This window comes from Microtus ochrogaster, chromosome 18, assembly GCF_000317375.1.
Source record: "Microtus ochrogaster isolate Prairie Vole_2 chromosome 18, MicOch1.0, whole genome shotgun sequence".
Classification (NCBI taxonomy): Eukaryota; Metazoa; Chordata; class Mammalia; order Rodentia; family Cricetidae; genus Microtus; species Microtus ochrogaster.
The window spans coordinates 65660914-65680380 of NC_022020.1; the positions used below are offsets into that span (position 1 = coordinate 65660914).

A 19467-nucleotide genomic window follows, 5' to 3' on the forward strand; every position below is an offset into this window, starting at 1 on the left:
ACAAGAGTGGACACCTGTAACTTCAGCATTTAGGAGGCTGATACAGGAAAACTGCTGTGTGTTCAAAGTCATCCTGCATTACAGAGTGAACCAAGGTCTCAAAACAAACCCCACGCCTTTTTAAAAGCAATCCTGCAAGCTGCTGACTCTTGGTCCAGGGCAGACAGGTTTTGTGGTATGGTATCATGTATGGATATCTCAAGTCATGTTCTGAGAACTTCGTCTCCCATACAGCAGTGCCCAGAAGTGAGACTCTGGGGAAATGACTAGATTAGGAAGATCTGATTTGTTCAATGGATTAACCCCTTGTTGAATTTCTAATACGAAGGCTTTTGGGTGAAGTTGGCTTCTTATTAAAAATCTTCACCATCTATTGTTAGGGCTAGTCTCTGACTACCAGCTCTAAAAGACAGTATACAGTAAGGCATTTAGCTTATTAGACTGCCTTAGTATTAAAAGTAAAAATGTTAACTGGGTATGGTGGTATCCATATGTGTAATCCCAGCAATCAGGACTGCGAGACCATCCTGAGCTACACAGTGAGATCCTGTTTTCTCTCTTTTTCTTTCCTTTTCCTTTTCTATTTTTGGATTTTTTGAGACAGAATTTCCCAGTAGCTATGAAGCCAATCCCGGAACTCGCTCAAGACCAGGCTGATCTTGAACTCACAGAGACTCTCCTACCTCTGCCTCCCGAGTTCTGGGATTAAAAGCATGTGCCACCACTGCCTGTCCGTGTGTGTCTGTGTGTGTGTGTGTGTGTGTGTGTGTGTGTGTGTGTGTGTGTCCCCCCGTCCACGCACACATACATTATAGTTGGCCTGGTTTCTTTATTTGTTGGAGACAGGGTCTGACTCTCTAGCCCGGTCTGGTCATGAATTGACAACAGTATTTTCTCCCTCAGCCTCTCATGTTCTTAGATTACAGGCATGAGCCATCACACCTGGCTCAAAAAAAATATTTTTTTAAAAATACATACATAAATTCATGCTACCATCTATGGTTCTCATAGATCCCTAAGCAAAGACAGCCAAACTTCTCGACCCAATATCACTCTCAGTTAGAAATAACAATACAGGCACCAAAGACAATTACTTCTTAACTGCTTCCCACCCCATCTGGGAATTATGAAGATACTTGAACAGCAGGTACATCAGCATTATACCTACCTGTGGGTTTTCATGTGTTTTTTGCAGTTTAGTGAAGTCTTAAATGTTTTCTGGCAATAGGGACACATGTATGGGCGGAGGTCGTTGTGTATGCCCATGTGTCGCCGTAAGCTGCCACCCGTGGTAAAGGCTCCATTGCAGATCAGACACTTGAAAGACTTCAGTCCAGTGTGTGTCCGAACATGTGCTTTGAGCACTCCTGCAGAGACAAAGCCTCTGCCACACTGCGAACATTTGAAAGGTTTTTCACCAGTATGTGATCTAAAAACGTAGGAAAAAACCTTAATACATTTATTACCCATTTTAACACATATATACTCAGAGATACTGCACTCTTCTAAAGGTATGCAGAAAAGATCTCGCTTTCCATGTTTTCTAAGTGAGCAAGACTGAGACCCAGCTAAGTGACCCGCCAGAGACACCAAGCTGCACACACCGGAGTGAGCATGAACCTTCCACTAGCTCTGTTTTCAGAAAACTGTTCACTGACGTTAGCTCTGGTGAGAGCATCTACACATTCTCATTAAAATAAAACATGCTAGAAATTGCAAACATTAAATATAACTGGAATAAAAATAAAACTCAGGGACAATATCTGACTAAAATATTTGAATGAAAATATTCAAGAATTAAAAAAATCACAAATTAGTATTGTTTTGTCAAATAAAACATTTTAACCATAAGCTAGCAATACCATCCTAAATACTTTGTCAGCAGATCACAGACTCTCTGGACTTGTACTCAATCTCCTCCTCCCCTCTGACTTACCTGATGTGCTGTTTAAGATGACAAGACTTTTTGTATGCTCGATGGCAGTAAAAACATTTGTAGGGTCTATCTGCTTCATTGCCAAAATTATTATTAAAATAATTTTGGAAAAATTGGTTTTTTGGAATGGGCTGGATAAGACCTATAAATCCAAAGAAAAGTGGGAATAATTCACTGTCAGTGTTACTACTAACAGGCCAAAGGCATCTGCTTTAAGATAGGAACAAGACCCCTGATGTGCTACAGACTCCACGGTCACAGCAAAGGCATATTGATTACGTCATCCACTTAACTGCGTCATTTCAATGCCTATGGTGAAATAGTTATCAATTGCTATTTTCTGGCACTGAAGAATGTGTATATTATTATAAATATGTACTGGACTCCAGAGCCATTATTTAATGGTTTTCTACATTTACTTTTAATATAGACATATACTGACATGAAATTTACATACGTCCATCCAAAACTTTTGTCAGGTTTTTAAATCTCTCTGTATTCAGTATGAATAGTGGCATAATACAATAATAAACTCAAAACATAAATAAATACTTCCAACATGAAATATTGTTCTGTAGATGTCAGTATTTTCTCCAAAGTTTTATATTAAAGGGATATTTGTAATGGCAAGATAATTAGCTATGGGCTGAAGAGATGTATCTATGGTTGATAAGACATTGTTGCTCTTATCACTGCTGAACAATTAAATAAAGTGATTCTCATTTTTATCTCTGCTAATTTTGTTCAGACAAGGTCTATCAAAACAAGGCTAATTATAAGCTCTCAATCTTTAAACAAGAAATGCGGATAAATAAAACACACATCAAGTCCTACTGTGCTGACTCTATCAGTCATTTCTATTAGATCTCTGGTGCTTTAGGAAACTACTAATCTCAAAGATGGGTACAAATAAATTTTACTTAATATAAGTCAAGAGCAAACTACAAGTGACTGTAAATTCTTTAAAATCTCTTCTATAAAAACAAAGAAAATTATTGCCTTGTTAGAGAGCTTAGGGGAAAACACCTGGAATCCAACTATTGCACATAGTAACATTGTTTAAATACTGAAAAATGACAGAATGTGGAAAAACATCTACCTCCCATATAACACACTAACATAAATCTTGATATAAAACAGATAAATATGTGTTTAGTATAGTTAACAATGACTAAGACAAAAAACATAAATTTGAAAAATCAACCACCATAACATGATGCTATTTTTAAAACAGTATACATGACAATTGACCTGGCCAGTCGTCCTCATCAGCTCAGACCACGAAATCCAATATGGACAAGTTCAACAGAACCACCATATATGGGCTACTCATGCATGCTTCAGCATTGCCAGGGCATAAATTTCAAAAAATATTTCATAAATGACAATTAATACAGATATCATATAAATATGCTGAGATGCAAGTTTTATTTCATACACCTACACATTACGCTTATATACACACACACACATACATACACAATCACATACACAAAATCTGTAACTGTAGTTAAGAACACAGGTTGAGGATCCCTAATCTGAAGTATGAAATGTTTCATAACCCAAGCATTTTGAACACTAAAATGAAAGTGGAAAATTCCTTATCTGTTCTCTTGTGACAGGTCACAAATGGCAGAGATATTAAAATTACTATATAAAATTACCTTGAGGTTGTATGTATTCAGTAAACATAAACAATAAATGAATTTGTCTTCAAACTTTAGTCCTCTCCCCCTCCGATTTTTTTTTTTACTACATCTGTGTAAAATACTTGATTGAAAACATTTGTTTCAAATCACTTTGGGGAGGAAATCAAGATTAGTCCTGACGCCAATACTTAGTCTGTTTGTTATTCTACTTAAAACCTAGATCCTAACTTCAAAGCAAAGCATTTAGAGTATAACAAAGAAGTTCAAGTACAACACTATCCCTGGTGCTATAAACCATAACTTAGCTCAACTGAGTGAAGCCCGAGAGAGCTTTGTACCAATGTACAACTGCTCTTGAACCAGGGTCCAGTCGAAGTGGATACAGAAAGGACATGAGCTTCAAGTGACACCATGAGCCCAGCTTTGAAATCATAATATCCAGGTTCTAAGTCAAGTCAGCCACATGGCCCAAAGCAAAGTTAACAACTGCCCTAGACCCCAGGTTTTAAGTCTATCAAAATAGGGGAAGGCAGTATTGAGAGGTCTGGGGAATGAATTTAAGTTTTCACACAGCTCTAAAAGTTCTGAAAAATATTTGACCATATGGTTCTTTACCAGCAAACAACTTCCCTCAGTAAGAGATGAAATTTTGGTTACAGTATATTAATGTATTCTAATACTGCTAAGGTAACAATTTGGGTATAAAACATTATACTGAGCCGGGCGGTGGTGCCGCACGCCTTTAATCCCAGCACTCGGGAGGCAGAGACAGGCGGATCTCTGTGAGTTCGAGACCAGCCTGGTCTACAGAGCTAGTTCCAGGACAGGCTCCAAAGCCACAGAGAAACCCTGTCTCGAAAAACCAAAAAAAAAAAAAAAAAAACAAAAAAAAAATTATACTGAATGTAACCAGACTGACCTAAATAGCCCATCTACCTCCTAAACAGGTCACATAACAGTAACAATGTCCTTCCAAAATCCTCCCTGTCCTGTTCGTATCAGAAATGATCGCCACAGCCAAAATTTCTCTAGAGCCTCCAAAGAGCCAACTCTGCCTAACATACTCACATCCACTGAGGAAGAATAAAAAAAGGGTCACAATAGTCTACAGTGTGCAGCTAACACTATAACTAAGAACTGTTTCCCTCAAGTATCTCAGTATGTGGTATGCTGTGAATACCATTGGTTAATAAAGAAACTGTTGAGCCCATAGCAGAGCAGGGCAGAACAGAGCTAGGTGGGAAAAACTAAACTGAATGCTGTGAGAAAGAAGGCAGAATCAGAGAGAAGCCATGTAGCCCTGCTGGAGACAGAAGCCGAAACGTTACCCAGTAAGCCACAGCCACGTGGCAATACACAGATTAATAGAAATGAGTTAAATTAATATGTAAGAGTTAGCCAATAAGAAGCTAGCGCTAATAGGCCAAGCAGTGATTTAATTAATACAGTTTCTGTGTAGTTATTTTAGGGCTGAGCAGCCGGGAACAAACAAGGGGCCTCCATACAACACCTCAGTCTAGACTAAAGGAAAATCCCATCTATTACATCTGTGAAGATAAAGAACAAAATGTTTCACTTTAACCTCAGAAAAGTCTGTAGAATAAGAGATTCACAAATTTGAAGTCAGGAAACCCAAAGTACAGCCTCGTCTACAGAGCAAGTTCAAGTATAGCCAGGGAGAGAGAGAGAGAGAGAGAGAGAGAGAGAGAGAGAGAGAGAGAGAGAGAGAGAGAGAGAGAGAGAGAGAGAGAGAGAGAGAGAGAGAGAGAGAGCGCTCTGTCTCAAAAAACAAAGAAATCCAAAGTTGTTTAATCTGATTTGTAACCTGAAAAGAAAATATTAGAATCTATTGTTTTGTAAACTATGGAATAAACCCAACTCCTCCATGCTAGTACAGAACATGTAAACTGATTTCTATCTCAGAAACAATCTAATGGGACAATTACACTTCCCACAAAGCTTACCAGACTCACACAAGAGTGGAGTGTGCTGGAGATGTGCTTCTATTGTCTGTCATTTGTGGTATCTGCAGTCTCCATTTCTTAACAATACTGATGAGGATACTCACCAGGAAAACAGACATTTCACTTAACTTTTCAAATGCTTTTTCAACGAGTTGTAGAATATCTGCAAACACTTTTTAATCTCATTTGTATTTATATTCATTGCTTTTTTTCATTTCCTATAGGTTTTCTCATTTTCCCTTTAGTTCGTTGGGGACAAGTCATACTATCTACTTCACTATTAATTTTTTAAAGTTTTATAAAATCACTACTTTCTATTAAATTATTTTACACACTAATAACTTCCTGCTACTTTTTCCATTCTGTCATCTGATCTTCAAAGAAAAATACTATGTATTTCATTCGTATTTTTAACAAGAAGGACTCAAAAGCCTTTCTTTCCTGAGGACAGTTTTAGTCCATACACTATGTTTTTGTTTATTTCCATTTATAATAGGTGACTTGTTTTAAGTCTTTCTTTTCATAAATAAATTTTAGACAGCTTTTAAATTATGTTTTCATTTAACTGTAATCAAAGATTATAGCACATACTAATTTCTCATAATTTACTCATTTTTCTATACCTTAGAATGTGACATATTTTATGCATGCTTTTAAGAGTACATATTTAAATATAAAAAATGACATCACTATAAGAAACTTTTTATGAGGCTGAGGATGGTTCAAGGTAGAATGCTTACTGAGCAGATGCAGGGCTCTGGGTTCAGCCCCTTATGCCATGTGATCTGTGAGTGACCATGAAAGCTCGCAGCCCCAGCTCTTGGGTGGCAAGTTTAAGGTTATCCACAGCCTGAAACAGAGGGCACCCTGTCTCCAAAGGGGGAACAAAGGAAGAAATGCACTGTGTTTAAACTGATCTTTCTCCTGATATTTCGGAATTTGAATGTTTCTCTTCTCAACTGTTCTGCTACATATTCTTATGTCATAATCAAGCTTAGAGAGGTGGCTCAGCAGTTATAAGGACATAACAGAGTTGTAAAAAACTCAAGCTGAGTTCCTAGCTCTTATACCAGGTGGCTTACAACCACCTGTAACTCCAGCTCTAGGCCCTCTGGGGGTCCCTGCACTCACATGTATACATCCCGTAAGATACACATAAGCACATATAATTTTAAGAATTATAAGTGTTTAAAGAGAGATAATGGCTATATTGATCATCCCCTTGTTAGGCTATAACTTACATCAACCTAAGATTTAATTCCACACAACCCTTAACTCTTGTCATACTAAGTCATGGTATATTTGGTATTATGCTTGCTCAGGTTAGATTACTTTGAATAGGAAAATTATTTAATATGGAGACTGTATAATATGTAAATCTACCTGTAAAACTTAATGAGTGCTATAGTCCAAATGCTTGCACCCCCATGGAAATCTTACCCTGAAATCTAACTACAGTGTGGCAGCAATGAGCAGGGGGAGTTCATGAGATGAGCAACGAGTCACTGCGGTGGAGCCCTCAAGAATGGAATTAGGATCTGCAACGGTTCACACAGAGACTCAAAACTGGTCAAAATGATGCGAATAACTGACTTTCTGGACCTCAGCCAAAAGTGTAACATCTATACCACCCCGTGCAAGATCCAGAGACTCTCGTGGAAGAGTTGGGTGGGGAAACAAGACCTGGAGATGGGGAGAGCTGCTGTGGAACACGACTTCTGGGTATGGCATGTGCGCTGCAGCTATGACACAGAGATGAACAACAGGTGACTTCCTGCATAGTGTCTGCAGAGAATAAAGACACAGAAGTAGAGAGGGCTGGTTGGGAGGGAAAGGGGCTCAGTAGGAACTGGAGGTAAATAAAAGATGGTAATGAGCTGTGGTTGCTGCACACATGGAAGACACTGATAAAAAGGGAAAGGAGAGCTGCCTGGTGCCTTCTGTGAGAAAGAAGGTCCTTCCCAGACAAGGGAGTGTGTGGCTGGCTAATAAATCCATATCATATCTTAATTATACTATCAGTGATAATAAACAAACTTCCTTTTCTTTCCAGCATAAAGATTAAACAGCAGAACAGGAATCCAAAGATACAAGTAACAATTTGCACTGGGTCTTCTGCATTGAAAATCCCTCTCCGCCTTCCTGGGTCCCTAAAGGCAGGAGGACCTATTTAATTAGAATCCACAGGAGACTACTTTTCCTTCCATACTACTCATCTAAAACAAAACCGCATTCTGAGCAGTATTTTAAGATTTTAATCTTGACTGTGGAACATACTAGCCCAACAAAGCAATTTCTAGTGAAGACGTCATCAATACTATGCGTGTTTTCCTGCACATTACCGTAGTTTATACACATCCCGCACAAGGCCCCAAAGGAAGAGCATCTGATCAGCCACAGCACTCCATGATCCATCTTACCCAAGTCCGTTATGAGAATTGGCTCTTGCAAAGGAATGTCAGGGACAGGAACACTGGTCTTGCCCACCCGGACCTTCGCAGGCTTGCGCTGGTGCCTCATCTTCCGCAGACCCGTGTGTTTAAAGTGAGAGGCTATGTGAGTCTTCCTATGGCCTGAGGTTCGGAATTTTTTATCACAGTGAGGACAAGCAAAAGGTCTAACTCCTAATAAAACAAAAGAGCATTTTAGGGTTATTTCAAGGAATTATATGTCAATAACAACAAAAAATGTTCACACAAAATACTTCAGACTTGACTACGTGCTGCTCCACATTCAGAGTTTCATGTGTTTTATGAATCAGTTATTTACTTCTTGCTTTTAATTAGTACTATTATAGATATTAGGCCATACAATAGCTTTTCAAGTAAGAAAAGACATATGCTATCTTAAAGACAGATCCTTATGCTGTAAAACATGCACATTCAAATAACAAGTCATCCTGAAGAAGTCCAAACTGCACCAGAGAGCCCCGTCTCTCCAACACTCCTCATGGGAGGGAGCGGAGAGGACACACACCGTGCTAAGACACAACTGCTCTCTTGTAAGAAAGCAGAGAAAGGTAACTGTCTTTAGGTAGTAATGATAAGGCAAGACATTCCCTCTACAAAAGCAATTTCCTCTCATAATTGTACTAGTAAATGGAAATGAAGATTCCCTAAACGAGAATATAACAAAGAAAGCCAATCTTCGTTTCCCCAGGCTCCTCCATCCTCCCAGCACAGGAGCCCTGGGAATGAATGCTAGGGAATATGAAACTTGGAGTAGGAGACAATAAAAATGCTTCAATTAGAACTGTATACTTCATGAATTTTTATCTCAATAACATGGCTGCTTTCAAACATATGGAGCCCCGGACAAGGCCTGCAGGTCTCCTGAGATTGTGGAATACATGCCTGTTCCTTAGAAAGGTTTGATGTGTCTAAAGCTAAAGTCTGGTCACCCATTGCAAATGTGTTCATTTATAAACACTACTTTTCTAATCACTCTCCCACCATATCCTTGTTTCCATGAGGATCAATGGGAAGACAGGAGGGAAGAAAGACTTTGGAGAGTTCCACCACTGCACTTCCTGCGCCCCAACCAGCATGTGCACACCTGTGTGGAGGCGGATGTGCACCTTGAGGCTCCCTGAGGTGGAAAAGCTCTTCATGCAGTACTGGCACTTGAAGGCCTTGATGCCAGTGTGAGTTTTGATGTGAGCAGTCAGTGTGCTCTTCACGGCAAAGGCCCGGAAACACTGTGGACACTTGAAGGGCTTCTCGTGGGTGTGGATGCGGATGTGGCGTACAAGGTCACTGGGCTTCCGGAACTCCTTTGTGCAGTAGGGACACACATGCCACCGTACCCCGTTCTCCTCACGAATGGAGCCTGCAGTGACAAGGCAAAGGGAATAGTCCAGACGAGGTCCTACAGTGTCCCATCCTTCCAGGAGAGGCCTGCTGAGGCAGCTCACTGCGCCAACAGGAAGCTATAAGCATTCTGTCAAAGACCCACGATCCATCACAGAAAAATGAAAGTCCTGCATTATGGACATTATCAAGGATAATAATCTTAAAGGAAGCCCTAAAATTCCATGAGGAAGCAATTCACAACGCCCCACTTAAGGCGGCTAACTGGACACACAGGAACATATAAATCAGGGCTCACAGCACAGAGTTCCATCTGGATAAGAGGAAAGCAGGTGTGCTCCAATGACTCCATGATACTGCAGAGCAAGAGCCCAAAGAATGCTCATCCCTAAATGGAACTGCACCCCTGCAGACTCAAGGATCACCAAGAAGGAGGGTAGGAAGGAGTGTAAGAGGTGGTGGGCTACGGTAAGGAACCGTGTGCTCTGACACAGCAGAGCTGTGCATAGACGCCAGCAGCTACAACAACCTGCATGAAACACGGACGAGCCCAGAGCAGACTAAACCCTGGTATGGGAACGGAAGCTAGGCAGGAAATCCTACCCACTGGCCACGGAGCTATTAGCAACTGTCAGCTGCTGGGAGAGGGGAAGACAGTTTTATTTAAATAATATCTAAAGAATAAAAGACACAAAGTCTGCTGGGTAGAAAATGGGAGGGGCAGTTTGGGGTAGAGTTAGGGAAGGGGATGAGCACATTGTATGAAACCCTCAACTAATAAATATTCATCTAAAAATAACTCCACGATCAACTTGAAGGACAAGAACAGAAGAGGAGATGATTTGGGACGGCCCTCTGTAGGCTGTGAATATGTTTATTACCACTGGTTAATAAAGAAGCTACTTTGGCCTATGGCAGGGCAGAATATAGCTAGGCAGAAAATCCAGAGAGACAGGGAGACAGAAGGCAGAGTCTGGGAGATGCCAGCAGCTACCAGAGAAGCAAAATGTGAGGTAATAAGCCATGAGCCTTATGGTAAAATGTAAAATAACAGAAATGGCTTAATTTAAGTTGTAAGAGATAGCTATTAATAAGCCTGATCTAATAGGCCAAATAGTTTCTAACTACTATTAAGCCTCAGAGTAGTTATTCAGGAACTGGCAGACAGGAGAGAAACCTTACAGAAAGATGCTTGATATTTATTTACCATCTTAAACCACAAACATAAACTCATACAAATAAATTGGAAATGGCAAGCTCTAATGCAAAAATAGGGAACTAATGGTTAAGGCAAAAACACATACAACATGTGTAAATCTGGGGAATTTATACACCAAAGCTAGGAGGAAAAAATGATAATGTATGGAAATAAATTATTTATTAAGATCAAGAACTTGAACTAAAACACAATCATTTTTTACTAATAGCATTTTCTTTTTGAAAATATTTTATTCTAATTGTGTGTGTGTGTGTGTGTGTGTGTGTGTGTGTGTGTGTGTGTGTGTGTGTGTGTGTTTTAGAGGCAGGAAGATGTACATGAAAGTTCAGTGCCCAGAGGCCTTAAGAGTTTGTCAGGTCTCATGCAGCTCCAATACAGGCATAATGTGGGTGTTGGGAACTGAACTTGGGTCCTCTGAAAGAACAATACACATTTTAACCACTGAGCCATCTCTCTAGCCCTCTCTTTTAATATTTTCAATCAGATTTACCTGTGAAATCAAACAAGCATCCATAGCAGTAACAAGATAATTCACATAAAGAATACACTTTAATCAGGTAAATGAAATTTCAACTTAAATTAGTTTCAGTCTGTCTGTACAGGAAAAAAGAAAATCTCTCATCTCCTCTTTATGGTCATTAAATACAGAAAATTTTCCATTTATGCCAAAGGAATAAAGGTATTTTCTCTAATAATATTCTCGGCAAGAAAAATTCTGATAGAGAAGAAAATGGGGGAGCGAGTAAGGAAGGGAGAGAAGTAGTAACAGAACTACGGGAGCTATTGTTAGAGCTGGGAAGTCGCCCTAGCCATCAGACTGAGTTTCTAGAAATGAAAACTATGTACTTAAGTATATAAGAGGACATAATATAAAACTGGCAAGCTATAATTTATTATTTCTAAGAATAGATCTAACAGGGACTGCAAACTGACAGTACAGAGGCTGTCTCAAATATAGTATGTATATGTCTGGGAAAAAAGAAAAACTGAATCCAGATTTCCAATTCTACATTAGTGAGGTAAGCTTTCCTACCTGAGAGCACTTTCCTCCTCAATATATTCACACATTTAGGGGAGTGATCACATTCTTCAAGATGAAAGTTAATTTTCGAAAACTCAACATCTAGTGTTAGCTTTTACAAACAAGTCTAAAGTCAAGATGAATATACCTTATCAATATAGAATGAAATGGCCAAGCAGGAGACTAGAACAGTCTGCAAAACACCCAGCTAGACCTGGAGGGTAGATAAAGGTGGCACTGTAACTCCGCAAGTAAAAAGAACCAACTTACATGTGTTGGGACAGAAGAGAGGTTTGCAGGGGTATGAGAGCACTAGGCAAAGGAGGCAGCTCTGAGCCAGGGAGAAGGCTCGCTAGGAACAAGTACCTGTGGCTAAGCCAAACAACCTCAAATTCAACCCCCAAGACTCGCACAGTGGAAAAGAGCCAACTCCTCTAATTCTCTGACCCCCACAAGCATGCAGGCACCACTAATACACACAAATAAATAAAAATCTAAAATTTTTAAAGAGAAAGCCGTGTTTCTGTCACATTGTTGAAGTATAAATGTCACAAAGCCCAAAATGCAGAAGACGTTTAAAAAACACAGCTTCATATACACAAAACATTTCTCCCATGCAGATAAAAAAGGCTGAAGAATGTGTGCCACAAAAAGATACGAAAATACTATAGTTTTTAAAGTACAAGAATTAAGAATAAAAATACAAAAATACAAGAATAAAGCAAAAATTAATCCAACATAAAAATGCAGGTGCTTCTTAACACACAGAGTGGTGCTCTCACCCTTGTTCACTAAGAGAAAATAGAAATTCAAAATACAGTAAGGTACCATTTTGGCCTGTCAGTCCCCAAATTAAGTAACAATCTCTTCACAATACAGTTAAGAAATGGGCATTCCAAATAAGTCCATTCAATCTAGTAAAAATACATTAAAATTTCATAGTTATGCACAAAATAGCCAACTGTGGTGGTACACACCTGTAATCTCGACACTAGGGAGGTGGAGATGAGGAGGACCAGATGTTTGGGGTCAGGTTCAGCTACAGAGTTCAAAGCTACAAGGTTAAAGGAGACCCTGATGTGGGCGTCACCTCTGTGTGCTGTAATTACCATTAATGAATAAAGAAACTGGCTGTTGATAGGGTGGAACTTAGGTAGGCGGGGAAGATGGAACTGAATGTTGGGAGGTTGAAGGTGGAGTCAGAGAGATGCCATGGATCCACCACCAGAGATAGACATGCCAGAACCTTGCCACGATCTCGTGGTAATATACAGATTAATAGAAATGGGTTAAATTAAGATGTAAGAGTTAGCCAATAAGAAGCTAGAGCTAATGGTCCAAGCAGTGATTTAATTAATACAGTTTCTATGTGGTTATTTCAGGGCTAAGCTAGTCAGGCGGCCGAGACAAATGAGTGGCTCTTCCCCTGCAACAAGACCCCGTCTTAGAAGCAGAAGCAACAACAGAATGTATGTGTTCTTTTTTTTTTTATTATGTATACAATATTCTATCTGTGTGTATCCCTGCAGGCCAGAAGAGGGCACCAGACCTCATTACTGACGGTTGTGAGCCACCATGTGGTTGCTGGGAATTGAACTCAGGACCTTTGGAAGAGCAGGCAGTGCTCTTAACCACTGAGCCATCTCTCCAGCCCCCTGTATGTGTTCTTCTATTGTGCCGTGCACCTTACTGAGCAGCGTGAACTCTAAATACGCTGTGCAAATTGGGCATCATCATCAGTCAAACGTAATTTCCTGATGTTCAGCAACGTTGTTATCCCTGTGTTTGGCACCATCCACACGTGGAACACGGACTTTCTCACTCATTTCTCTTCTGTCTGTTCCATCACTCACCCCATTTGTAGATAAGAAAGTTGACATATTAAGTGTTAACTAATAGACCAGGATCCATGGGACCTGAGGTTCAGATGAAGCCCCCTGTCACTCTGGGGCCTGAGTACAGCTACCTCAAAGAAGTTTGTTCTCCTGTTTTCCCAACTTCCCATGTCAAATACTACACCAAGCTCCAAAGGAATCAAGAGAGCCCCTGAAGTGACCACTCTCTCCAGGAGGGCAGGGCTGTGCAGTAGAGCTGTGAAGGGCTAAGACGGGTTCTGGTGTGTGACTAACTCCAAGGACAGAGTGCTGAAGAACGCCTCCAACAACGAAGTGCCTCTCTCTGGCTGTACCGAGCCAGGCACTGGATACCAAGACCTTTCTGTTTTCCTCACTTGTCAACACATGGGAACATGGTCCAGACAACACTGACTCCAATATTAGCAGCAACCATAGCAGAAAGCAAAAAGGGAGACAAAATGACAAGGTGGGCCCACCCTGTTGGTCAGCCCCTGGTAGTGCAAGAGGGGTGAGACCATAGAGGGACAGGGAAGGAGCCTGAGCTTTCTGTGGTGTTAGAAGCACACTTTTTATAATGAGGAAATTTCCATCACAAATTAAAACAGTATGGAGTGGTGGTACGCACCTTTAATCTCAGCACTTGCGAGGCAGAGGCTGAGTATCTCTGTGAGTTCAAGGCCAGCCCAGTCTACTAAGGAAGTTCCAGGACAGGGCCATAACACAGAGAAACTCTTGTCTCAAAAAACAAAAGGAAGAAAAGCAAAGAAAAGAAAGAAAGAGAAGACAACGATAGCGTGTTAGTTAACCTTCTCAGCACTACGACAAAATGCCTGACACAAACCATGTATTTACACCGTAGGTTCAGCAGTGCCAGTCCACCATGGTGGGGAAGGCAAAGCAGAACGGACAGCTCATGTCGAGGATGGCTGTGCAAATCAGGGCTTTCTCCCTTTCCTGCTTTTACCTCACCACCCGCACGCAATGGGCCTCACCTCTAGGTAATCCTCACTGGAAACACTCTCAAAGACACACCCAGAGAGGTCCAACTCCAGATCCAACTAAGCTGGACCACCAAGATTCACTACCACAGAGAAAATGCTGGACCTACGCAGAGCATCGAGGGGTTCTTCCAGACAGCTGGCAAGCCTGGGCTCAGGTACAGACCAGAGAACACATTAAAAACAACAGAGGTCCTATGGAAGAGGCATGTGACGGTTTGCCTGAAAATATAACTGGACTCTACTGACAGCCTTTGACTGAAGTACTCCAGTGTGCTGGATGTGCCAGCACTCACCAGAAAGACATCGCCCTCCTGGCCAGATGTTTCAGGCTCACAAGTGCAGGACGGTCACCAACCGTCAGCTGGATTCACTGATGTGCCTAGATATCAAGAGTGCTTAAGACGCACTTGGAGCTGCTGAAACAAAAGGGGTCCTGGCGTTGCAGTGACTAACTGATGCTGAGCCTGCTCTTAACGAGGCAGTTCTTGACTGGGATCTTGGTATTTCTAAGCAGCTTTATCGGTAAAAAGCTACTGGCGACACAAGCACATTGGCTACCATGAAAAACCAATGAGAACAATTCACCTTTCAAATGATGCTGAAGATGAAGCCATGTTTGTGGAATATAAGAAATAGCTGATATCAATGTTAAAATTGGCCTACTTATGCTTTAGATATTGCTGCCTGCTACTGCTTGCCGAGATCTCAGTCCTACAGGTCCCAGTAACAGACTTCATGATTAGTGGCAGCTGAATTGTAAGAGAGAGCCTGCTCCATGTGTGTGCAGTACCTTATGGGGCAGAGTTAACAGAGGATGATCTAATGGATGGTACTTCAAAAGCTACAACCGGGCTTCGGTAGTATCATAGTCAGCTTCTTAACAGCAAATATGTTAGAAGAGCTGGAGAGATAGCTCAGTGGTTAAGAGAGCTTCCTTCTCTTGCAAAGGACCTGAGTTCGATTCCCAGCATCCCCACCAGGCAGCTCATAACCACCTGTAATTCTAGCTCCAGGGGAGTTGCCCTCTTCTGGCCTCTACAGGTACCCCTACACACGACATATATTCATACAAATACACATATATAAAATTGAAAATCAAAAATTTAATTTAAAAATTAACTCTTGCTAGATATGGAAATCTTCAGAGTTGAACCTCAACATATCCCATGAGCATTGACAGCATTCTGAGATCAGCCTCAGCAGAGACACTGTCTGGTTTCCAGATTTATCCACTCTCAGGAAACCCAGGAGTGCACCCTCACCTGAAGACAAACTACTAGAGTCTTCTCTGTCTCAGTGAGACAGCGGGGTGCTAGTTACAGACAGTGAGACGTGTATGAGACACGTGGGAGACACTAAGGTTTCAATTCTGTTAGAAAGTTGATGCTGAGACAAGATGAAGATGGCATCTCTGGCAGTCTTCTCAATCAGGCTATTAAATATGCCAGATGACCCAGGAAAGCCCCCAAGAGCAGGCAGACCACACAAGATGGCTCTTCTAAAATCTCCTGGGATTGCTCCAGGAGCTCTTGGCAAGACTCAGGCACAATTCACAAAGACATGTTCAGTGGGACTCAGACAGGCTGTGAACTTTTCCAGCGCTCAGCACTCAGCTCCCCGCAGTCCTGTCAGGTAGCTCACAAAAATGTTTGGAACTCCAGGGGCTCAGATACTCTCTTCAGGCTTCCACCAGCATCTGCTCCCATGTGCACATACCCATACACAGATACACACATACTTTAAACTTTTAAAATACTTAAAGAAAGAAAGATATTCTTAGAAATGGAGTTAATATGCTCCTTCAACACCGGACACTGACTATTTTAGTCAGGGTCTCTATTGCTGCTTTGGAACACCATGACCACGGCAACTTGGGGAAGAAAGAGTTTATTTGGCTCACACTTCCAAAGCACTGTTCATCACTGAAGGAAGTCAGGGCAGGAACCTGGAAGCAGAAGCTGATGCAAAAGACATGGAGGGGTGCTGTTAGCTGACTTGTTCCTCACAGCTTGCTCAGTCTATTTTCTTCTAGAACCCAGGGGGCGGGGCAGCAGCCCAGGGATGGCACCACCCACAATGGGCTGGGCCCTCCCCGATCAATCACAGACTTGCCTACAGCCGGATCTTACGGAAGGCATTTTCTTATATTTTTGGTTGTGAGCCTAGCCTTTAATGGCTGAGCCATCTCTCCAGTCCAGGAGGCATTCTCTTAACTGAGGTTCCTTCTCCGATGACTTTAGCTTGTGTCAAGTTGATATAAAACTCTTCAGCACATTTACCTATAGTAGGAAGTTCCATCTCTACCACCTCAGCAGCCACATGTACAAAAACTGAAGAAGAGCCAGGAGCTCCTTCTTAACCATCAGCAAGGCCAGATAGGACACAGGTATCCTGATGACAATAGATGCTCAGTCCTCGGTTCAGTGTAGAGCTGTGTGTGACTAGCACTGCAGGAACAGGTACTGCAGGCTGTGTAGAGCTGTGTGTGACTAGCACTGCAGAAACAGGTACTACAAAGACATTATTCTGTGTTCCCTCCATCACTTCTGTGCAGCAGAAAATGCCATGGGCCTGATTAAGGTCATCCAAAGAGAAGCTGAATGTTCATGTCCAAAGGCCATCTCCTCACAGTTGGTAGAAACTCTGGAGAGCCACAGATAGACCCAGGAGATCTGCTCACATGTACATCACCCTGAGTGCTCGCTGGCACCTTTACAATAAACCTCCGCCTGGAGGACACAACCAAAGGTGGCTTATCAAGCAATGCAGAGACACGGCAGCGGCTATGCAAAGCACCCGCAGCAAAGATGATAGCATAATGTAAAGATGCTCTACCAATAACTTATAATGTTGTGAAATATGTCAGCAGTCCATGATAGAGTTTCAAAAAATTACTCCCAGCTCTGCTTCCAGGGAAACAGGGCGTAAGGACTAATGTCCCTGTGTCTCCCTCAGGTCAAGAACGCTGGGATTCTGGACACTGTTTCAGGCTTACTGCCAAGTATTCATTTGGAATCATCTATAAACTGTGAATAATTTCTACTAAATGGAGCATCCAACAAACGAAGGAGTTTCTTGCTCACTGATTCTGTTCTGCATGAAGAAACAAGGCAGAACAATCCTAATACCTGAATTGCTTTACTGGAATTTTAAGGCAGTTGTGATATAAAAAAACATAACACTGGAAAATGTTATATAAGTGTTATATAAAAATGAAATTAAATAAAGTGAAAAGTTTTATTTTTATGTGTGCAAGCACAAAACAGCAGAATATATCTAAGTGTCAAAACTAGCCCTTTGAAAATATCAATCACAATTCTTTTTTTTTTTTTTTTTTTTTTTTTTTTTCGAGACAGGGTTTCTCTGTGGCTTTGGAGCCTGTCCTGGAACTAGCTCTGTAGACCACAATTCTTTAAGCTATTTCATTGTGAACAAGTATCCCACAATGGAATGACATAAAAAGCTGATTTAAAAGTAGGGGCAATACAGTTCTTTTTACCAACAGATGTACACATATAAATTATAATAAAATCTAAAATAACAAGGCCAGCCAAATCCAGCAATGTGTTATTTTTTAAAAAATAAATAAGAGGCTTGAGTGAGACAAGGGAGTTCAATGCCTAGCATATCTGTCTTCATCAGTCCCTGTTTCTTTGCCTTCAGAGCAAGAGCATAGGGAACATTACTTGTTTCACGTTAATAAACCGATTACAGTATACCACACTATATAGTAAGCATAATACAATACTATCACAAGATAAAGAAAAAGAAAGGGCGCTGGTGACACTCAATATGGTTACAATGAAGAAAATGGAAGGGCACTGGTAACACTCAACATGGTTACAATGAAGAAAAGGAAAGGGTGCTGGTAACACTTAATACAATTACAATGAAGAAAAAGGAAGGGCCTGGTAACACTCAATATGGTTACAATGAAGAAAAAGAAAGGGCGCTGGTAACACTCAATACTATTACAATGAACATATTTGACAAAACAAGCACAAAAGAGCATTTCCAAAATCTGATTCAATCATAAAGCTTTAAAATCATTCCCTTCAAACTGAGAAGGTAGCAAACTTCTGTCATGACTTCTATACAACTCCATGTGAGGACAAACCCATATAGTAAGGACAGAAGCACTAGTCAGAGATGATAGAGCACACCTGCAATCCCAGCTCTTAGGACAGTAAGGACAGAAGCACTAGTCGGAGATGATAGAGCACACCTGCAATCCCAGCTCTTAGGACAGTAAAGACAGAAGCACTAGTCGGAGATGATAGAGCACACCTGCAATCCCAGTACTTACCTTCACCTAAAAGCAACCTATATGCAGAGACCCTGTCTCAAAAACAGGAACAACAGCAAAAACAAACAAAAGAACAAAAAGAATTAGCTCAAACACAGTGGTAAATGCCTGCAGTCCTAGCATTTGAGAGTCAGAAGCAAGTTAGAGGGCAGTCTGGGCTAAACAATAAGTTCCAGACCAGCCGTGGCTATACATGGATAACGTGTAACAAACAAAAAAGAACTGCAAAACTGCCACTGCTTTTACATGATAAAAATGCCTACATGGGGCCAGGAAGTGGTGGTACACGCCTTTAAACCAGCACTTGGGAAACAGAGGCAAGCATATCTCTATGAGTTCTAGGCCAGCCTGGTCTACAGAGCGAGATCCAGGACAGTCAAGACTACACAGAAAAAAAACCCTCTCTCAAGGGAAAAAACAAAAGATGTCTACGTGAGAGCTGGAGAGATGGTTCAGCAGTTAACTACACACTGCTCTTACAGAGGCCCAGGACCCACATCAATGGCTCACAACACCTGTACCTCCATTTCAAAGAGACGGGACACCTCTAGCCTCCCTTGGCACTTGCACTAACGTGCACATAACCCCCACCCCCAACAAAGACACAGATACATAATCAAAAGTTTAAAAAGGGTCAGTAAGATGGTTCAGTGGATAAAGGCACTTACCACCAGGTCTGACCTGAGTTCAATCCCTGGAACCCACA

General features: G+C 41.2%; 1 protein-coding gene across 1 annotated transcript in view; it reads right to left on the reverse strand.

Annotated features, from left to right (window-relative positions):
* Positions 1-19467, reverse strand: part of Znf236 (zinc finger protein 236) — an 88455-nt gene that overhangs the window by 40530 nt on the left and 28458 nt on the right. The window contains exons 10-13 of the mRNA XM_005356415.3: positions 9105-9377; positions 7970-8173; positions 1937-2078; positions 1169-1429 (exon numbers count right to left, since the gene is read on the reverse strand). Coding sequence (XP_005356472.2) covers positions 1169-1429; positions 1937-2078; positions 7970-8173; positions 9105-9377 — 880 coding nt within the window. The remainder of the gene's footprint in view (positions 1-1168; positions 1430-1936; positions 2079-7969; positions 8174-9104; positions 9378-19467) is intronic.